Source organism: Pseudomyrmex gracilis, unplaced genomic scaffold, assembly GCF_002006095.1.
Source record: "Pseudomyrmex gracilis isolate BER0280 unplaced genomic scaffold, ASM200609v1 scaffold_37, whole genome shotgun sequence".
Lineage (NCBI taxonomy): Eukaryota > Metazoa > Arthropoda > Insecta > Hymenoptera > Formicidae > Pseudomyrmex > Pseudomyrmex gracilis.
Window position 1 is genome coordinate 527,581 of NW_018020621.1, and position 19,966 is coordinate 547,546.

At 41.2% G+C, this 19,966-nt stretch overlaps 1 protein-coding gene across 2 annotated transcripts in view; it reads right to left on the bottom strand.

The window, feature by feature from the left end:
* LOC109852832 (nephrin-like) overlaps positions 1-19,966 on the bottom strand; it is a 265,971-nt gene that overhangs the window by 11,324 nt on the left and 234,681 nt on the right. For both annotated transcript variants that reach the window (XM_020424358.1, XM_020424357.1), the window contains exon 6: positions 3,537-3,688. In XM_020424358.1, the coding sequence (XP_020279947.1) occupies positions 3,537-3,688 (152 nt within the window). The remainder of the gene's footprint in view (positions 1-3,536; positions 3,689-19,966) is intronic.

Consider the following 19,966-nt stretch of genomic DNA (forward strand, 5'->3'; position numbering starts at 1 on the left):
TCCAATGGACCCGCAGCCTCGGGGATTACACTCTTCGTATAAAAAGGAAATTACGCGCAACGTTCCGCAACCAGAAAAATGCATCGCCCTCATTATTCACCCCACCTGAACCGAATAAAGCAAAATGTATTCCGTAAATCCTCAAAATATCCCGCACGCTTTTTATTTTTTTTTCCTTTTCGCGGTTTTTTTTTTGTTTTTTTTTTCATATTTTCCATAGAGCTTGAAAAAGGGCACGAGCGCGGGCACGCACAGCCGTTCCGGGCCTTCAATCTCGCGCGATGCGGGACGCGGCGGTTCCTGTCGCGCGATTAAAAAATAATCGGGAGACGAACCCGCGTGCGGGTCTGTGCGCGCAAAAATAATAAATTTCGCGTCTTGCCGGGAAAGGAATAAATCAGGGCGCGCGATGGGGTAGAGTTACGCGCTCTAATTTCGTTCCGATGGAACGAAGTCTCGCTCGTGCGCGCACGCACTCGCGGTAGCGGCGGGCCCGCGAGCGTAAAGATAATTACGAAATGAGATGCGCTATCCATTAAAAATATATTTCCCGGACGCGAGTCGGATCGATTAACGTAATTGCTGCAATACCGCGGGCGATACGCGAGTGCGGAGAAAAATAATGCCGCGCGAATCTCGTTTACGGGTTACTACAATGTACGTGTACAACGCGGGTGGCTGCGTGCATTGTATCCGCTTGCGTAATCGCGCGAAATTGAGAGAGAGAGAGAGAGAGAGAAATAGAGAGATAAAGCGAGAATTCGCTGAGGATCTGCGTGATTTCAAAAAAAAAGAAAAAAAAAGAATAATAGAAGAGTTTTATCGGTCGTAGCTCCGCGACTTGGATTATAACAATCCCCCTATCGTATTTTTCCTCTCTCAACTCGCTCTTCTGTGTTTAACTTTCTTACGTATAAGCGGCGAAACAATCTGTAGTTTCTTTCGCGTAGTGCGGAAAGAAAAACGAGAGAGAGTGCAGAGAGAGAGTATCGACTTCGAAACAATATTTTCTCTCTCCCACACGCGGGATTTTGTCCTGTACCCTTCGCGTCATCGTCGTCGTCGTCGTCGCCGTCGTCGTCGTCGTCGTCGTCGTCTTTTGCTGCCGCCGCCGACGCTACCGTCGCTCGCTTAATCCGCCGCACTCCGGTAAATATTTACGTCGTCGTCTAAGTGCGGATCAAAACGCTGCGGGATACGACGCGCGCGTCGCGCGTTGTTTGCGCGCGCGATTCGTGTGTACCGCCCCGTTGTGTTTTATCGAAGGGAATGTCGACGCAACGGGGAAAATCGAAGTAGAATAAACACCGCGCGGCAGCGATCGCGATGCTCGATTTCGCTCGACAACGGGTCAATTTATTCGAAAGTACGTTCTTTCATTTCGTCGCTAATCCGCGTTTGCATTGACGTTTGTTTGCTTTGTATACGAAATACCTTCATCCGTTTCTCGCGACAGAGAACGCCGCGGTCCGGTTAGAGCGTTCGATTTACGTTAAATCGGAATTTATTTTCGAGCCGCGCGCGCGGCCGCGCTCGGAATGAAATTGAATGAATTAATGAATTGTATCGGAACGATTGTGGAGAGAGAGAGAGAGAGAGAGAAAAAAGAAGAGAAAAAGAGAGAAAATGCAACTATGCGAGAGAGAGGATTTCACTCTCGTAGATCAAGTATTATCGCAATTGCCCCATCGAGATATTCTTTATTCGCATTGCGCAGTATAATTAGATTTATCGTTATATATTTGCGCGACGTGCTTTTTCGTTAGCGTTATTATTGATTAATACCATAACGAGAAAATGTTCCGTTGTTTTTTTTTTTTTTTTTTGTTCTTTTAATCGAAACGTACGCGAGTTTCCCCGATGTAACATTTTGTTAAGACGATTTCCGATTAATTTTACGGTCTTCTCCTTCCCGCGATGAATCGGTACGCGAAGTTTTCATCAAGAATTTGCAAATGAATTATAGCAATCAATTATAGCAAAAATACTCCGACTGTCAATAAACAACTGCGTCTCTCTCGCAAAATAGAAAACATTTAATTATCTACTAAATTCTTCTTCTCCTCTTTCTCTTATTGTTTGTGTTAATCGTGTATTATCTGTTTTCAAGTCTGAAATGTAAATATTTAATTCTGTAAATATATTGTTTAAAGTATATTTAACTCTGTAAACCTTGAAATTTATGTCCGACGCGATTTTTTATTAGTTGCAAACATTGCAAAAAGTGGAAAAAATTGACGAGGTTTTATTCGTTCTAAATTAAGGAAATAATATTAGTTTTAATATTGTTTTTCTTTAACTCTTCGTGAACTGAAACAAAACAGCCTACTATAATTGGACTGACTAGGTCTGTGAGACTCACGCGACTTTGAAATCAAACATTTCCGCGAAAAATCAATATTTTTTCAATTTTTTTTTGTTTTGAATCAAAAGTTTAAACGATTCTGCGTCGATAAAAAAAAAAAAACAAAGTGAAAAAATTTCTAGTAGTTTTGAAGATAAGCGTTTAAAAAAACTAATTTTAACTACACCGGTTTGAGATTTTCGGGTGGGTCTGGACCCATGTCGGTCCACGAAGAGTTGAAAAATATTTTATTTTCAAAAATCGCTCGAACAAGTTCAAGAGAAGATTTACATTAGGGTTGGGGTTAATATCTATGCAAAGAGAATATAAAAAAAACTTAGCATAAATAATGTGTGTGTGTACATATTCAAAAAAGTATTCAAAGCTTTACTTTTTTTTTAAGTCATTATCGCGCGTTCTCTTATCACAATGTTTACGTTTATCTCAATGTTGCGTTTAATAAGAATGTATATCGACGTTCCGGCTTAGAGTAGCTGCACTTCCCATCAATTAAACGTAATCCCTGCATCGTGCGCGCGGGTGATAGTCAATCACGTAATCGGCCGTGCCTACGTCTTTTTTTTTTCCACGTCTGTCGCTTAATCCGCGGAAATTGAACGTGGAAATTGCAATCCTACCGCGATGAAATTACAAGACACACGTCAAGCCCGACAAGTCGGAACGGATTAATCGTCGTCTTTCAACAATGCCAAAGACTAATTCAATGCCAAACTAAATAAAACGCGATTGCAATTGTTTTTTTTTTCTGTAATCATCGTTTACTTTGTAAATGTTGCGAATGCGCATTTAATTTCTTTTCATATTTTACACGTGTATTGCGCGCTGAGAAAATATCACGTGATATTTATTTTGCGCACTCGAGAAAAATCAATGAAAACTACGTCAATTACTAAGTAGTATTCAAGTAGTTACATCAGAGTATAAAGAGCCCGAGGGTTCGTTATGTTTTACCATACTTTGGGGAGTTATTCACGGCAGAGTAACGCGACACCGTCGTTACCGGAGACCGTGGAGTGTTGATGAGAGACGGCCATATTGTGCGAAGGTTATCCCCTTTATTTAAGACTGCAAGTTGGGCTTTACGCGCGGTGCGGGAATAACCCTCTTCGGGGTCCGGAGCGGTACGTTACGCGCGAGAACGAAAATTGTCCCATCGAGAGGACACACTTACGGTCTCCTTGGAATCCGCTAAGCGCTGACCGTTTCTCCACCAGGTGACGCCAGCTGGCGGTCTCGAGCCGGAAGTTGTGCAGACCAAGTTGTACCTCTTGCCCGCCGACAGCGGCTGCTTCGAGTCAATTATCCTCACTTCCAATGGGCTGACTGAAAATTTATTCAATTCCCTGGTAAAGCAACGTCCGCAGAAGAAGAATATGTGTGTGCGCAAGGAACATTAAAATTTTTTTTTGTAAAAATCGCTGTGCCGAGATCAATTTGGCGTATTACGCGAATAAAACGTGTTTAAATTTTACATTTTGTAAATTTGCAATTGTGTTTTATTTCACTTGTTTGACGATGTAAAAGTGTTTTATTTCACTTGTTTGACACAATAATATTGCTTTTTATTCATTACGCTGCAAACGTTACGAATTAAATAAAAGATTTTTGTAAAAACACGCCATTTACAGATATTTATAAAAGGTAAAAACCAATATGACACAATTCCATAAGTTTGTTCTATAAATCTCGCTGACGAGTCAAGATTTAAATTTTATATATAGAATACCAAACAAAATGAGCGATGGATTTTGACCAGAGCGGTTGTGTCAAGGAAGAACGTAGACCGGTTCAATTTATAGAAAAATTTATCGTACGAAGTTAAAAACACGTACATCCATTCTACCTGGTTGTCCATGTGAAACTAAAAATATGCTTTCGTATTCGATACAATAAGAAAAGTGTCCAGTTGACGCGCTATTGTGTGACATCTTTAAAGCACACTTGACTACAATATATTATCTCGAAAATAGTTTCAATCTAGCGAATGAATGAATGCACGTATTTTCAGTTTTATGTAATAAAGTTATTTATAAATCAAATCGTGGTTTTTTCTTTGACAGACTGTAAAAATGAATCTCGCAAATTTTCAGAAACGCCATCAATCGTTCTCGCAAATTTTTAGAAACGCCAGTGCCATGTAACAAAGAGCCGCAGCGACATTCTGTGAACACATTGTTAATGCAAAAAACATTTTGGTTTCCACATTGAGTAGAAACCGGACGTTTGGTTTTTCACATTGAGTAGAAACAGATGTACTCTTAATTTTACGTAATGAGTTTTCTATTTAATTAAATCGGTCACTTTTCTTTTTTCGACAAACTGATCTGTTTTTTTATTAAAAATACCGGGAGAATGAACGAATCTCATTTGGACGAGAAACGCTCGACCGTATAAGTGCGAATATTCGCGTCGAATTTGAAATTCTTCCGTTCTCGGTAGTCAGATGTGACGAATTTTAAGCGAGGAGTATCATAAACTCTCCCTCTTTCTCATTAATCCTCACGCGCTCACGCTCTTTTCCGCTCTCTTACTACTTTATCATGCGCCATGTATCTTGCCGCGCGATAGAGCTCAAGTACCATAACAAAGTGAATAAGTTAATTCAGAGCGAAGACAATTAATCTTGCGTCCCATCTTGCGCGCTCTTTTTCAGAATGATTCAAGTGTTTCTCTCCCCCCTCAGAAGAAGGCGACTCCGGCGGCAATGAGCGTGCGGCGATTTTTTTTTTTTTTTCAACTTGAAACACAAATCTCGCCCATGTGGCGCGTGTGTGTGAAAAAAAATAAGTAAACGCAGCCAAAACAACCAGTAACTCCGATAGCTTCCGAATAACGCAAATGACATACGTGCGGTTCTGAGACGCAGTCTGAACGTCTCGGAAGTACACGCGCTTTATCATTACGTAAGATTTTTTTTTCCGAGCGAAATAAATTTTCCGCAAGTTTCCTCTTCGCATTTCAACAAAGTATCTCCAATTTACCGCGAGCTTCCGCTTCTCTTTCCGTATATATATATATCGGTTTAAAAATTTCGCGGTAATCCCAGCGTCTAGCAAGACAAATTAAAAAAGGTCCGCAATTAATTAACCCCACTCGTTCTAACGTCCCCGCGATAACGGCACGAGTAAAATTAACCTCCCTCGGTTTCACCCTTCTCCCCTACTTTCTGGACCCGCCGACTCTCGTTTCTTCGTTACGCGCGGGTCGCTGGCCGCAAGACGCGCGCGCGCTTTCCTCCTCCGCACGCCAAATTGACATTGATAAATCCTCTTTGTTATAAAGCGATACATCATTGGCGCGCATTTGGCTCACTCACGCGAAATCGAAGTTATTTGGAAAATTGTCGCCGGCTTTGTTGTACGTTCGCGAGGAACACACTGGAAAACTACTGCTCCAAGTATCGACATTTCTTTCGATGCCGAGCGAGTGTTTTAAAAAAACCGACGTTTTTCCCAGCGCGTTTTTAATCTCGGGATTAAATATCGGTATCTTCATTATTTTCTCGTCTCGTTCGAGACGTGTTTTGACGTGCAACACTTACGTGACAAATGAAACGTGAAAATTTGATGCGGATATCGACAATAAGATTTTTCACGAGTGTCGGAAAAATTACGACGATTGTCATCGTCGAAAGTGATAATATTACACGCTGCAGCATCGGACGAGACACAAATGTCTACACGACGGTGAAATTTTGACATTTTGTCGCTAAACGACGTTTATTGATCTAATTTCTCGAAATTTTTTCGCCGAGAAACGCACGTAGATGTTTTTTTTTTCTACGTCTCCGGCTCGTCGAATCCGAGGGATAAGGAGAAAATGGAGGGGAATTGCGGATCCATTGCGTCGCGATCGGCCATACTCGTAGGTTGCACGCGACGTGACTGAGAATTTATAGACGCGCCGAGCAAGGCGATCGTCGATAAACGGCGCGAAGTGACCGCGAACGATGGTTTTGCGGACGCCGTAAGCGCCGTGCAAATCGGTAAACGTTGCTGCGTACAGAGGGCAAGAGAGAGAGAGAGAGAGAGAGAGCGAGAGAGAGAGAGAGAGAGAAAGAGAGAGGTGGTGAGGGGATGGCACCTTCGGTTATGGTATTTATAGGATCGTACATTACGGAAGTTCGTTGATTTACGGCGCGATGTGGACGGCGATAAGCGTCACGAGGGAGGGGGGCGAAGTAGGGTTGCATGGACCGAAAATATCCGTACGGAAACGATCTATCTTCGTCGTTCTTTTAAAGTAATTTGCGCACGTCCATTTACGAATCGTAATTATTCGCGTGAATGGCGTATTCCGACGTGACGTCGAAGATAGAGAGAGAGAAAGAGAGAGAAAGAGAGAGAAAGAGAGAGAGAGAAAGAGAGAGAGAGAGAGAGCGGCGAAAACTTGTCGTACTCGAATAACATCAATCGGAGCAACAGACGTATATCCGCCTCGCAATGACATTTATTAATTAAAAAGAGCGGCGTGTGCGTGTTGCGTTTCTGTGTGGCCCCGCTTTACGTCTCTCGCCGCTCATTGGACAAAATTCGGCGCATAATAAAATTAATTAAACTTGATTTCTATCTTTCCGCGTTGCCGGTCGAAATTCTAAACCCGATACTGTTCGGCAGTTTTACTTCCACTCAATAATTCAAGATCGATTATCGAATTGCGGCGCGTGCATACGCTCCATATAGCTCATTTGACCGTAATTTTGGCTTTATCACGAATTTATTGACGGATAAAGCGCATGCATCGTCGGATAAAATGAGGATTTTGGCGTTACTCCGAAAAGTTGCATATAATCGGTTTTTCGGAGAATTTATCGCATCTTGTTGTAGAAACGTCAAATTATATTCAAATGCGCGATTCGAATACGAAGAAAATTTGTTGACTTGTTGGATACACATCCATTTCTCTTCGAATTGAAATCGCTCGAGTTATCGCGCTGCTACTCTTATCAGAGTCTCGGACTCACGCCGCAAGTTATACTTGGATAGAAACACCACAAGTTTTCGATAACCCGCGGCGCGCAGCTGGGGAAGGGCGCAAATATTCCAGTTCAAGCGGAAACCTCACACAACAATGCGAGAGATTCTCAGTTCCTCTTGAAAAGTCTCTAGCTCTTATTGGGTGTGTATGCGTGTGTGTATAGGAGTTTCCTTTAACTTTTTTTCAGATTCGATTGAATGGCGATTCTCATGACAAGCGAAGTAAACGCGGCAAAAAGAAAAAAAAAAAACAGATATCGTATTCGCAAAGCGAAATAGAAATATGTATATTTCTCTCGCTGTCGCAGTCATTTTCTCTCGTAATGTGAGAAGAAAATATCTTCTTCTTTTTTTTTTTTTTTTTTTTTTATTTGAAACTCTTTTGCGCGCTTTTATTTTTGTATAAATTATTACGCTTGCGGATTACGGAGAGTAGACCGCTCGTCCCCGTGTGAATAATTCAGTCGTCGGAAAACGCGGGACCTCGTTCTTGTAATTTGGTCGGTCCCCGACACCTCGGGAGCGCCTTCAATCCCGAGAGAAAGAAACTCGCTTAATCGCGCGCCGCGACCGCCGTAGCTACCGCGCGTAGACAGCTCGATTGCCGGAGTAATATTTCAGGCATTCTAACCCGTCGCCACCGGCAATAAGGCCGTCTTACCCTCGCCGTCGCCGCCGCCGCCGCCGCCGCCACCTTCCCCAATTTCCACTCCCTGAATTACGGCTTGGGACTAATTTACATGACTTGCACCGAACTAATTCGAGCGGCGGTCGATAGCGCTGACTAAAGGGGTTAAAACGACGTTTACTTTATTACGTAATCACGGAGAAACCTAATATTGACAAAGGCGCGACGACGACGGTGGTGAAGGCGCGGCGATAGACGAAGCGGTGGTGGTGGTGGTGGTGATGTAGTTCGGGACGCCTTACCGATCCTCTCGTTTTCCCGCTACAAAGAGCCGGGGCTACCGACCCCGACGGGGTCTCCGTTGTGATGCCGCGAGTCTTTGCGTCGCACAGTTTGTTACTTACGATTTGCAATTCCGCCGGTGTTTGAGTTTACGGGATTGAGATTTATGGACTCGCAATCGTGGAGAGGGAGAGGCCTCGAGAGGTCGAGGCCTCGGCTCGGCCCGGGGCCTCGAGTCGACACGCGTGGTTGTACGTGCGCGCGTATACTCCAGCGTGAGAAGCGTCTCGTTTGCATCTTAATCAAGTGGCAGTTTCATTAGCGATAAGTCTCTGGCGTGCTTGCCTAATTAATGCAACCGTAATGTCGCCGCGACGTTTAACCCTTTGAAGCATGTGACGACGTTATATATCACACCGTCGTCTTTCTGATGTTTCCCCGTTCAGAAGTTGCCGGTCAGCAAAAGCAGACCGCTCGAGAGTCCAACTATAATGTATTTATTAAATACATAGTGTGATAACGTTTCAAAAGATAAGCGCGAGAGAAACGCGCGCGCGCGTCTTGCTTTTGAATGCGGATTTATTTCCGCATCGCGAAATATCACACGCGATATCATATCTCTCACGTGATATGCGCTTTCACCCCAGTAATGTACTTTCGCATGTTGGAATATAATAATATATCGATACGATAATAATATTAATAGACGGACGTATCGACGGTTAAGTGTGTATTCAGCACGGTTACATCTGCGGGGATGTGCGCACGGTTACAGAGTTACAAATCATATTAACATGTTAGCGCGGATATTAGTGGATTTGGCTCGTCACTTCGACGCAAAATTCCGGATATCGCTTCGCTATGCAAATCTGCTTATAATGATCGATGATCGTCATGTAGGACAACGCCAGTCGAGTTGCCAAACTGCGACGATTCGCAACTCGCGGTTGTAGAAATTTGTTTCGTGACGCTCGTTAACAAACCTTAAACACTTTAACGATCACGTTTCGTTATCACAAGAACACGCATTGTGCGAAAACGAATAATAGAGATCCAGTAATTTCGAGCGCCCGCGTGGCTCGATTCTTTCGAAAATTCGAAATTATTTTCCTCCCCTTTCAGTCAGCGACTGGTAGCGAGTAGACGAAGGATATATCTCTCTTAGAACGAGAACAGACGCGCATTTTGCGAGTTACGCAGTAATCCAAGGAATATCGGAAAATCGTCAATGGTGCGGGAAAACTATTGGCTCGCCCATGAGAAGGAGAAGTCGAAATTGTGATGCTCGAAATGATTGGAGTTCTACCGTGTGTATGTGCGCGCGAGGCATTGCCTCTCGATTGTTGTACAGGTCTCTGTTCTATAGGGTGTCTACGAAAAAGTTTAACACACAATCGAAGTGCACGGAAAAAAAAGATTTGCTAGAATAGCAAGAAATTAGTTACTATACGGCCAGCAAAAAAACATTTGTTAAGTTTGGTAAAATTTTTGTTTTGCCAACAAAACATTTTGTTGATGAAACAAAAAATTTTGTGCAATCAACTATTTTTTTTGCCGACCATATAATAGCAAAACTTTTTTTTTTTCGTGTGATTGTAAAGGTGGATTCAATCTGAACCGAAGAGTCTCTTACCATTTTGCAAAATTCGCAATGTTTACTGAGTTATTAATTAATTAACGCGAAAGCCAATGAGCGAAGAGATGGCATATAATTCTCAGTCGTCAAAAAAAACAAAATAGCTTACGTGCCATCTCTTACGGCAACGAGAGACGGAACAAACGAGCGACGACGTGTGAGCACAGCTTCTCGCGATCAGCCGATTTTCACTGAACATCATACACAGAGTCATCGCTTCCCGCACGCTCGTTGACTAAATTTTACTTGTTCAGACCGACCCAATTTATCTTCACTTCGACTGTGTCAGTTTTTTTTTTTCAGACACTCTGTATACATGTGTTTATGTGTGTTATTTGTGCCAATAAAGCAATACATCACCGATATGAGACATAAAATATGCGACTGCTAAAATATTTGGAACGAAAAAACTGCCGTGAAATTGAGAAAGAGAGAGAGAGAGAGAGAGAAAGAGAAAAAGAGAAGTTTATCTCTCGAAGTTTTTGTCTCGTTCCTTTAAAAGCTGTGTCAATACCTGTGATGTACACTGTATAATACCCCGAAGCGTCGCCGAATAATTCTCTCACGTATATCGTCTGCATTAGATATCTATCGGAGACACGAGGTCAACTGCGTGGGTTAATGACGCGGTTGCCGCAATAACGCGTGTGTCTGATAGTGCGTGCGTTATCTTTCAGTTGCGCGAGTCTTCCGCGCGCGAAATGTTTTATCTTTATTCGCGAACTTCATCTGGCAAGCCGCGAAATCAGGACGTGCGCCGGTCGCCCCGGCTTCTATTGTTACCGAGCCACGTCATTGCGGACACCATAAATGCCGTATCGCGCGCGTGCACCGGCGGGAAAATTCGCTCCCACGCAACCGCCCGGTCGTGTCGCACATTCTGACGCTCTCTCTGGCATTTCGCATTCAATTCCCTCCCTCGCGGATCACGTCTCGTGAGTATATACCGAGGTTGGAAGTCGCATCCTCTTACCATGAACGCGGTTCACGCACGTAATATCGTATGTGTTTCTGGCGTGTTCCTGAAGCTGAAAGCTTCGAACAGAATCTCTCGAGACCGAGAGTTGACGTATATTTGATTCTAATTAACTATCTGTGATAGACTGCGATATCGGAAACAATCTTGCCTTCCTTATTAAATTGCGTAATTATATTTCATTGTTTTATTTTTAAGTAACGCGCGCCGCAGCGCAGTCGTACATCTTTCATTTTTTATTTATAAAAAGAAAACAAAAAAAAATTCTTAAACGTGTGTCCACAACTTTGTTGACCGCACACGTGTTTTTTTTTATTTACCATAAGACGATGTAATTAAACTCCTTTTCACAAAGGAGTTCCCGCTACTTTTGTCGTTTCAAAAAGCTCAAGAAAATGTTCTGTTAAATTTCTAAATGCATTTCGTGACGACAATTTCGCGGAATAATTTCTGTCTTGTCTGTGTTCTATCCGTTAGCCCAGTTACAGTATCTCTTCGTGCACGCAGGTTGTGTGCGCGAAGCACAAGGTGCATTTTCCTCGGAGCCGCTTGCCTCTGGCAAACTCGTTGCCAACTTTTTGCGTGGCGCGCGCACGAGTCTCGTTCGCGAATGCGTTTCCGCGACTTCCCGTTCCGGCGACGGAATACTTAGGGTCACGCGTGGAAACGGCAAATAAGCCCTATTGTCTGCGGTTTTAACTCAATGAGCGACGTAATTTTCGCCGGTCTGCGCGTCATAAATATTCATTAAGAGTTAATTGTAACTTCGCTCGCGCTGTGTCTCGCGCGCGCGCGCGTAACAACCCGCGTAAGCCGCGAGGATAAATCCGATATCCGATTATTTCGGCGCCTGATAAGGTCGAGAGATATGTAGATAAGCCGCAGAGGAAGAGAGAGAGAGAGAGAGAGAGGGACAGAGAAAGAGGAAGAGAGACAGAGATTAATCTATATCGAGCGACGCTGGAAAATTGGCTTGGCGACATCGATAGTTTCCGCAGGTAAGACGTGCATCATTTACAGAGCGTGTTGTTTAACTACGTAGGCAACGCGTTGCATCGGGAATAGATTGCGCCCGGAAATTTGGCTTATAGCGCGGCAAATAGTAATTTGGGCTTTAATTAAGCTAAGTTCTAATTAATTCTAATTGCTATTTGCGGCAACGGTCTTTATTCACGCACACAAAACTTGCTTTAAGCACGTGCAATATACAATACATGCGCGCTTTGCGAGTATAGCATCAGTCCGTTTCGCTCGCAAAGTGAATCTTCGGACGGCCAAAGTAATTTTCGTAGTTCCTTGAGCTTGTAAGCTCATCTCTCGGGCTTGCGGTCAAACTTTTCCGTGGCTGTAACTAAGCCACTAGTCATCTTTCAAACGCGGACTGCGGACATTCAATCTTGCTAGTGATATATTTCTGACGCCGTAAAATCTACACGATACAAGCACGACGACGTCGAGCACGACGTCGTTTACATTAACGTGAAACCGTTGGCGGAGCTGTCGTAGACAGAAATGCCGTCGTTCGTTGTCGTTTTTTTTCTTATCGATCGCGAACGTTTTGCGAGAAAAAATTAAGTTAGGCGGAAGATGTACTCGACGGTCTACTCCCTTTCCGAGATTTTGTAACAATTAACTGATCGTGCGAGCGAGATAAGTTGTGGAAAGAGAGCGCGACGGAAATCCTGTCTGTAAGTAGAAAATTGAAAGAATAGATAGCACAGCGGTAGAGAATCCGAACGGAGGATATGACGCCTGTGTCTCTTGGGAACGCAACTTTAGAGAAAATCACTGTGACGTGGACGGCGCGTCGAGGACGCTGTCAATCCCGGGGTCGACAATAGGTCTCGCGGGTGTCGAACGCCGCACGAAAGAGCACTTCCATTTAAGCGCCGGCCGCGCGGTGAGCGTGAAGCTTCTCAAGACAAGGGGAAATTGGATGAAAGCCGTCGTCGGAGCGAGAGAAGGAAGATGGCCGAAGGGATGGAAAAAGCGTAGAATGAAAGCGGTGTTCGCCACAAAAAGGATATCCGACCCTTTTCCCGTTCTACCCGACTTCTACAGCACATCTCTTGAAATCGACCCTTAACCCTTAACCCGCAAGAACACACGCCGGCAATTAAGATAATTCGATTATAAGAGAAAAAAAAAGAAAGAACCGTCAAATGGTCTTTTCTCTTTATGTGCACGGCAATATAAATCTTGATAGCAAAAATATTATACGTGTGTGTATTTGTATAAACATATTTATATAAATATTTATATTTGTATTTTGACGTGTCATTTTTTACAAGAAAGTTCGCACAAACCACTTTATTCCGTAAATGGTTTGTTTATTGTTACATCTTTTAGTTAAAAAATAATACGTGATTTTTCAAACATATGCATTATATAAATGCATCTATAGTTTGAGATATATATTATTTTTTATTTTTTATAAGAAAGGTCATGCAAACCACTTTATTCTATAAATGTTTTGTTTATTGTTACATTTCTTAGTTAGAAAATATATGTGGTTTTTCAATATTACAGAATATATGCATTATATATTTACATACATCTATATTTTGAAACATATTTTTTACGAGAAAGTTTGTAAACCATTTTATCTTCTATAAATATGTCTCGTTTATTATTACTGCTCTTAATTAAAAAATCATACGTAGTTTTTCAGTAGCAAAAAATATGCGTTATATAAATACGTTTATATTTTGAGACACATCATTTTAGATTTTTTATAAAAAAAATTCAAAAAAAAACATTTTGTCTTCTATAAATATGTTTCGTTTATTATTACTTCTCTTAATTCGAAGATTATATGTAGATTTTCAGTAGCAAAGAATATGCATTAGCAAAAAATATGCATATATAAATACATCTATATTTTGAGACGTTTTCGAGTTTTTATAAGTTCGCCACAAATCACTTTATTCTATAGACGTTTCGTTTATATTATTACATCTCTTAATTAAAAGTGTGGTTTTTCAATAGCGAAGAATACGCAATGATTAAAAAAAAAATGTTAATAGCTTCCTCAACTCGATTCTTTTTTCTTTTCTCTCTCCCTCACTCTCTCTCCCTCTCTCTCTCTCTCTCCTCTCTCTCTCTCTCTCGTGGTAATAGTACTTAAATTTCCTCAAAGTGCAAAAGCTTGTTCTTATTTCATTCGTAATTTTTCCCCTCTCGACGTTATCGTATTATTTATGAAATTTATATTCATTATATTCAAGATTAAAAAAAAAAAAAAAAAATTTGCACAACCACAGTGCAGCTAGATACGCTGAATTAATGATTGAAACCGATTGTCTGACGGAGACATTGAAATGAAAAGCTTCAGGATAGAAATATCGAGGCATTGATGGTTTTTAAAGAGAGAGCTATTACAGTTAACCAATCGTAGCACGACGAGGGAGAGAGTACGGCACGGATAAGGCGAGACGAATGGTGATAAAGCCGCGTTTGCTGATTGGATCTCTTTCGATATTGACCGCGCTTTTATTACTTCCGCTTCTTCGTACCTCAACGTGAGAGGAATACCGTATTCTCCTTGGAGAAACCACCACGAACGTTTTAGGACCCCTTCGAGTGAAATATTAGACTACCAATAAAATTTGAAACAGTCTGCGGAGCGCGCAGTTTGATGCTGGTTTTTTTTTTTTTTTTTTTTTTGAGATAAAAGTTGAAGAAATAGATTTATCGGAATGTCCTTCTAATTAATATTTAATAAACTTTACTTACCTTTCCTATATCTTTTTAAAAACGGCAGAATAATATATGATTTGTTTTTTTTTTTTTTTTTTTTTGCTGGTTTTTTTTTTTTTTTTTTTTTTTTGAGATAAAAGTTGAAGAAATAGATTTATCGGAATGTCCTTCTAATTAATATTTAATAAACTTTACTTACCTTTCCTATATCTTTTTAAAAACGGCAGAATAATATATTCTCGTCCGAATAATTTGTTAGTCGAAGACGCAAACGTATCGATTGGCGAATAAATGTGTTCGAATCTCGTGGGAAAAATCGCGACAAAAATATAAAATTTTGCGAATCCAAACGGGAATGACGTAAAAATCTTATCGAGAAAAACAAGAAAGAGAGAGAGAAAAGATCTCGCGTGCAAGAAAATTCTCGAACTACTTTCTTCGCCACTACAGTCCGCGCGTCGACGGACGTCGGGACAAATTAACTTAGATTGGTTCGCATTTGCCAACTATGACAGCCCGGCTTGGCAATGTGCATTAAAGTTTTCTCGCGGCATTCGTCGCGCGAGGAACCTGTCAGCGACACTCCGTCTCTCGGGACACCGCGTACGCCAACGATTCCACACGGTCTAACTACGTCATTCTGTTCATCCTTCTCTCCTTGTCGTCAACGTGTCCTTTTAGAAACGCTCGCCTACGCTCTGCACACACGTGTGTACATTTATTTATGCGAGCCTTCGTGTACATTCTTCAAAAATGTATCGGAAATTACAGTACCAGAGGCTGATGTAAAAGTACGAAAATGTAGAATAATATATGCGCAGATCCTTCCTTGCGTTTTTTCGAGAAAAATAGCTTTTTAGCACAGTGGCGAATATTATAACAATATATCTATATCTTTATCATTTGCATATATACAATGTGATTTTAAATAAATGCGGAGAATTTTAAGAGATTCTTTAAAAATTAAAGGAGGTTTGTTTCATATAAAACATATGTTCTAACATCCTTTTCTGAGGAGTTACACTCCTCCAAAGAATGAAATGAAAATTAGATTTTTATTTTCAGACTTTTATCTTATTTTCTCGAAATTTTCAACAAGTTAAGAAAATGCAATTTGATGAACATTTTCCAAAAAAAATATTTGTTAATATTGTTTTAATCCTGGTTATAAAAAGATGAAACGCTAAGAAATTTAAGAAAGTTTCTAAAGATTTCTGAAAAGTTTCTTGAAAGGTTTATAAAAATTTCAAATTTAAGCTTTTCCTAACGCATATTTTTAGATAATCACATTTCTACTTCTCAAAGCTTCTAATAAAAAATTGAAACGTTGCAAATTTAATCTCTTTACAACGAGATACGGAAGTAAAAAAAAAAAAAAAGTTAATAAGTAACTTTTTTTACTAGCGGAAAATGTCTATCAAATTTTATTTTATTTCTTTTTGACTTGTTCGGAAGTTGAGAATATTCAAAATTCGAGAATAAAATAAAAGCTCGATTTTCTACCTCGCTTTTTAGAAAAATGTATGTAACTCTTCAGGAAAAAATATATAAGAGTATATATTTCCGTAAAAGAGACTAATGTTCTCGACAAAGAATCATTTTCTGTTCGCATTACTTGTATTTAGAATTTACTTTGTACACACTTTTAAATTTGTGTTTGCGTACGTACAAACATATATACAGGGTGTCCCAGAATTGCCGTACAATCTTTCGTAGCAGGTAGAAAAAGTAAAACTGAGTCGAAAAGTCCTGAACCATTTTTTTCTATTATTTATAATAAAAGAGTAATTATTGAGTAAATCAGGCCAATCAGCGCAGACCTTTAGCCAGGCGCACGTCAGTGAGCGCTCACACACACCAGGCGCGCGGCTACGAGAGATTGTACGGCAATTCTGGGACACCCTGTATATATATATTTAACATATATATATATATTTACACATTTTGACAAATAAAGGAGAAATTGTGCAAATACATGTAAATAATAATCGTGTGCGTGCGGTGAACCTGTATATACGCACATACTCGCGTGTACACCGTTTGTCGTACACGCACACGCTAATGGTTATCGATTTCCGAGGATGCCATATCGTTCCTCCGAACAGAATCGGCTGGCGATAAACAAGACCGCTTGGCGTCGCATAACGAGACCGTTCATTACAATCCGCAATTCCGTCGGCTCGGGATTTGTCACGCGTATTATAACAAGCGGACTGTGAGAGCGCATGTAGGTATAGTATATAGAAACGCGCGCGCGCGAGAACACGCTGGCGCGAGACGAGAGGTCGAAGAATCCCGAGATTCCATATATGGCGAAAGAAAATCTCTCTCTCGTCCCGATCTTCAAAGACAGACACGTGCACAGGTTGCTCATCATCTTCCGAAGATCGCACGAGCGATCGAATCGCGCAAAGCACAAGAAGATTGAATTATGTAAGCAATTTTTTTTCCAAAGAAAACAAAAAAACGAGAGTACGACTTCTCGAGTGAGGCGGAGAGAAATTCTCGACTCTCTTTCCTTCATTTTCCGACAAGAAGGATTATATGGGTTGAATCGTTCAAAGGAAACGCGTAAACAACGTTCTGTTTCGACGGTCTCGCGCGAGTATTGAACAGACAGCACTTTGTTTTATGCGAAGACATCGCCCTACATGACGAAACCGCAGAGAACAGATCTATCTCTTGACTCGGGGGTCGAGGGAATCTCTCGACCGAAAGCCAGAAGGGAGAGAACACTCACGAACATAAACAAGAAACTATGGAAACGCACAAACTTGAGGGAGAAACAGTTTTGCGGGTTCCAATTAGCACTTGGTCTCTGCGCGCAAATACGTGAAGCAATTCGTCTCGCAAAAATTAATATTTTGATATTTTTTAAATTGAGTATTGGTAAAAAAAAAAAAAAAAAAAAAGATAAAAGTCGCACAGAAAATACAAAGTAGAAATTACAGTGAAAAATGATTTCTGGTGGTTGCGGAAAAAAATACGTGTGATCGCGCGTTTTCTCGTTATATTCTTCAGATTTATCGAGAAATAAATTGCACACACATATCGATATCTCGGAATTAGAGAAAGATGTTCAAATAAAACTTCCACAATATTGTTCGGTTCTGGGTTTATATATGATCAACATTTTCCCGCGCGTATCTTTAGGAATGCATTAATGCACATTTGGATCTCATCCCGTTCAAGTCTCAACTGGGTCAGTTGATCTATTTTGCATGATCCATTTCGGAAGGCTCATCAGCGGTCGGGCTGATGCCAATTTGTCACAAATGTGGCGTATTTTAAATCGCGGTCATTTTCATAAGGTCAAACTAGCGCCGAGAGAGAGAGAGAGAGAGAGAGAGAGAGAAGGTCGCGCTGTTACACGCAACATGGAGTGCAAATTGAGTTTAAAAACGGCGCGTGCTCGTGATAGCTTCAATTACGCCGGCGACGCGCTCGCGTCTGATGCTTTTCAAGAAATTGCGGCGAGATGCAACCGCGTTCTATAGCTCCGTGATGAGAAGCGCCCGAGCGCTTTTCTTTCAACATTAATGCGATGCGCATACGTTTCTTCGCGAGGCAAAACTTGCTCTTCCGCATTTCTCGCGTGGGTTGGGTCGTCGTTTTCCTTTATCGAAATGAAACACCGCCTGATGTATTTTATCCCCATCTCTCGGAGTGATGCATATTACATGTATCTCTCGGAGTAATCTCTGTTCCTCCGTTAATACCCGCGCACATCTCGAAATAAAATGACGACGTGAACAAATAACAATGTTGGAAATTGAAGTACTGATTATTTCCGCAAACGTGATTTATTTTTTTTTTTTTTCGCTTTGCGCGTATAAAACAAAGACAAATTGATGTCAATTGCGGATATTATTTTTGCTACTTAATTAGCTATCGATCGGCACGACCTGATAACCGGACAGCGACATTTAATGAAGTTTAGCGAATTTGCCGCGTAATTTCGAGAACAGTGTGCGTACATACGTAACATATATATATATATATATATATATATATGTATATACATGTAGAGTCGTTTCGTTATTAATAATTCCGACACCGATCGAAGCTACTTTTGGCGAGGTTTCTATGAAGGGTCGACGATAGGCTTTCTATTGTCTGGAGCTGCTAAGGTATTTTCGCTCTCATTCCCGTATCGTCTTCTCTACGTGCATATAGAAGTTTCATCCGTCTGTACAGGAAGATTCAAGAAGCAACCGCAATATTTGTAAAATTGTAGTTTTTAATAAACGCAATATATCGATGTCGAAATTGAAATTATTGTCATCAGTTGCGGAAACTCGACGCGTCAAAAGTGACGCAAAAACCGATAGACAATAGGACGTAACGCAAACAATGCGACAAATCGCACATTTGTGCAAGTTGGTCAACTTTCTTCGATTAAAAAAAAAACACATGAAAATATTTTCAAGTGCGAATTAATTTCTACATCAACGATCGCCATGTCCGACATAAATTTTTTTTCTCGTCATAGTTCGCCAGAGCACTGTTTCCTCGTGAATCATCCTGTAGGGGTTGCCCGCGGGAGCGGCGACCGATTCTAGACCTTCCGCCGCCCGGGGGCAGTGCTCTTTCGCTTCTACGTTTCTCTCTCTCTTTCTCGCTCTGCTCGGCAGCATTTTCGTCGCTAAAAATTCAGGCCACCCGCGAGCGAGCGTCTCCTATTCAGCAGCGGCGCGCCTATTCAGCTCGAGTGGGAAAAGGAAGGCTGCATTTCAGCAGGCTCACCACCACCACCACCATATCTCCTACACCACTGTGGATCATCACAGCTCGTTCCACGGAAAACGCAAACACACAGCCACGGGAGTCGGATGTTGTTTCCTCACGATGCACGGAGGCGTCGTTGATATCTCGCGCAGTACTATTCTGCGCGGATTAAGCCGCGATGGAGAAATAAAACGAGATAATGAGACCTTCCCGCAGTTATGTTTATCCTATATATAGAATAAACATCGCATAGAGCAAACATTATTGGATGATACGTATCCAAGTTGCATCTCTCGCAATCGGGCTTCTGAATATTCTTTAATATTGAAGTGAGAGAGAGAGAAATAGAGCATCTCCCTCTAAAAAAAAAAAAAAAGAAAAACAAATAACACTCCGCAAATATTATTTATTTGAATACCGTACGTGACTAAACAAGCCGTAATAATTAATTATGCTAGATATATTTGAATATCGCAATTATGTTTGAACGTTACGAGAGAGAAAAAAAAGACATTTAGGTTGTCCAATTGAGATTGCTTAAAAAAAAACATTCACGCCGCGTGGGCAAATAATTGATATTTTCGCCGGAATGTAATATTTAAAGAAAATATTGTTCGACACATGCTCTCTCTCTCTCTCTCTCTCTCTCTCTCTCTCTCTCTCTCTCTCTCTCTCT